Source organism: Clupea harengus, chromosome 21 (assembly GCF_900700415.2).
Source record: "Clupea harengus chromosome 21, Ch_v2.0.2, whole genome shotgun sequence".
In the NCBI taxonomy this organism is placed as follows: domain Eukaryota; kingdom Metazoa; phylum Chordata; class Actinopteri; order Clupeiformes; family Clupeidae; genus Clupea; species Clupea harengus.
The window spans coordinates 22,948,479-22,950,978 of NC_045172.1; the positions used below are offsets into that span (position 1 = coordinate 22,948,479).

The 2,500-nt window shown below is 52.1% G+C and overlaps 1 protein-coding gene across 1 annotated transcript in view; it reads right to left on the reverse strand.

Annotated features, from left to right (window-relative positions):
- Nucleotides 1–935: 935 nt before the first annotated feature.
- The window catches only part of LOC105905683 (inhibin subunit beta B), a 7,903-nt gene continuing 6,338 nt past the window's right edge, over nt 936–2,500 (reverse strand). Inside the window, exon 2 of the mRNA XM_012833715.3 lies at nt 936–1,752. Within this exon, the coding sequence (XP_012689169.1) occupies nt 977–1,752 (776 nt within the window). The 3' untranslated portion in view covers nt 936–976. The remainder of the gene's footprint in view (nt 1,753–2,500) is intronic.

The window sequence follows — 2,500 nt, forward strand, 5'->3', positions numbered from 1 at the left end:
GTCTCCTTTAGTGTCTGGCTGCTCTGTGTGTGTGTGTGTGTGTATGTCTGATACATCACAGGTTTGTCAATGCTGCGGGTGTGACTCATATGATCACGGAGGATCCTGATATCTTTTGGTTTAAGGAGGAGGCTCTGAAAACCACCCAAAAGCAGAGACAGTAAGACTGTTGCGCAGGGAAGAGTAGTTTGTCTAGCAGTAATGGTTCAACTGGGAAGTGTAGTCGCGTCGGCGAGATGTATTGCTCTTCAGAAGTGCTGTACAGTGGGACTAAGCTGTGCTCAGTGCTTCCACGTAGTTCTTGGGCTGGTTTTCAGAGATACTATTCGGAGAGAGGCAGGGTTGGTTTTGGCAGTCCAAATAGACCTCCCTTACCGGGCGTCTTACCGGGCGTCTTACCGGGCGTCTAAGGCTCTTGCTCTGTCTTTATCAGAGCAAATGAGAATTCTCCATTTTTGAATACAAGAAAAGACAAAATGGCAAATATTGGATAGAAAAAAAAAAAAAAAAAAAGATAAACGATACAAAATGATAATCACCATCTCCTCTGCATCCCTTTGACGTTGTGACCTAAGTTATTTTACAAACCTTTGTTTATAAAACTTGACTGAATCACAAGCTGGCAGAACTGATAAATGCTTCTACCAGGAATATTAACAAACATAAATAATATGTACACAACGTACTGTGCATGCTTGTATGATTGTGTGTATGTGTGTGCTTGTGTATGAGTGTACGAGTATGTGAGTGTGTGTATGTGCGTGTGTGCGTGTGTGCGTGCATGCGTGCATGTGTGTGTGTGTGTGTGCCCGTGAGCGTGGTCAGCTGTGTGCGCTGGTGTTCATGAAATGTTCATAAATATTACTTTGTTACTATAATTATTCTTGCAATATTATTTTCTGTGTACAAAAGTCCAATGTGAGCCCCCCCCCCACCCCCTCCCCATCTGTTCCTTTTTGTTTGTTTTAAATAAGACTCAAGCACAGCCACACTCCTCCACGATCATGTTGGGCACGTCGCGTTTGACGATGTTGTACTCGTCGTCGAAGTACAGCATGGACATTGTGCTGAGTTTGGTGGGTATGCAGCAGGAGATCATGGAGCCGGGACTCATGCCACGCATGCGGTACTGGTTCACCACCGCGGTGTGGAACGACGACGCCGACCCCGGCACCCCCGCCATGTAGGCCGGGCAGTTGCCCTCGCAGTAGTTCCCGAAGTACCCGGAGGGCGCGATGATCCAGTCGTTCCAGCCGATGAGCCGGAAGTCGATGTAGAACTGCTGTCGGCAGCACAGGCTGCTCGTGCCGTCGCACTCCAGCCCGCGCTTGCGGATGCGGTGCTTGTTGTCGGCCAGGCGCGCCTGGACCACCAGGAAGGGCCGGTGCGACTCGTCCGCCGGGTTGACCAGCGCCGGGACCACGCCCGACTCCTCGCAGCCCTCGCAGCGGATGTCCAGGTTCTGGCGCCGGTCGCCCTTGCTGAAGACCAGCTTCACGGCCTCGGTGAGGGGGAAGGTGTGCCAGCCGCTGCGCTTCAGGTCCACGCGCTTCTCCACCAGGTTCCACTTGCTGCTCAGGCCCGGCTCCTGGAAGTACACCTTCACCGTCACCTTCCGCCGGGCGCCCTTCTCCGAGGGCGAGGGCAGCACCTTGAAGTAGAGCCACAGGTTGGCCTGGGTCACGTACAGGTTATGGTTCCCCTCGTTGGAGATGACGAAGAAGAGGCTTGACTTGGAGGACACCAGATCGTCTGTGGAGACAGATAGAGAAGAAGGTTTAGATGCACCCTCTCTCAGCGGGCGGAGCCGCAGACAGGTGTGTCTGTGTGTGTGTGTGTGTGTGTGTGTGTGTGTGTGTGTGTGTGTGTGTGTGTGTGTGTGTGTGTGGAGACAGATAAAGAAGAAGGTTTAGATGCACCCTCTCTCAGCGGGCGGAGCCGCAGACAGGTGTGTGTGTGTGCGTGTGTGTGTGTGTGTGTGTGTGTGTGTGTGTGTGTGTGTGTGTGACAGATAAAGAAGAAGGTTTAGATGCACCCTCTCTGATCGGCGGAGCCACAGACAGGTGTGTGTGTGTGTGTGTGAGTGTGTGTGTGTGTGTGTGTGTGTGTGTGTGTGTGTGTGTGTGTGTGTGTGTGATCGGCGGAGCCACACAGCGTGTGGAACAGAAACAGAGGACTCTCTCATTTTGAGGGCTTTGTGAGGCGACGATTAGCCACCCTGAAAGTTTCCATCAGTTCCACCAGCTATAGGGAAAGAGGCCTGTGTTGAAGAGAGACATTAACATGCACAGTGGGCACAGCGCCCCTTCACACACACACACACACACACACACACACACACACACACACACACACACACACACTCAATAGCACCAAGAAGTGGGTCCACATCAACTTAAAGGTATCAGATGGTGTTAAGCCCTCCACATTAAAGGCAACTTGGGTGGGGGGACTTGTCACAATCTGTTCTGCTGTCACCTTTTCTCTCTCCCCTGGGGAC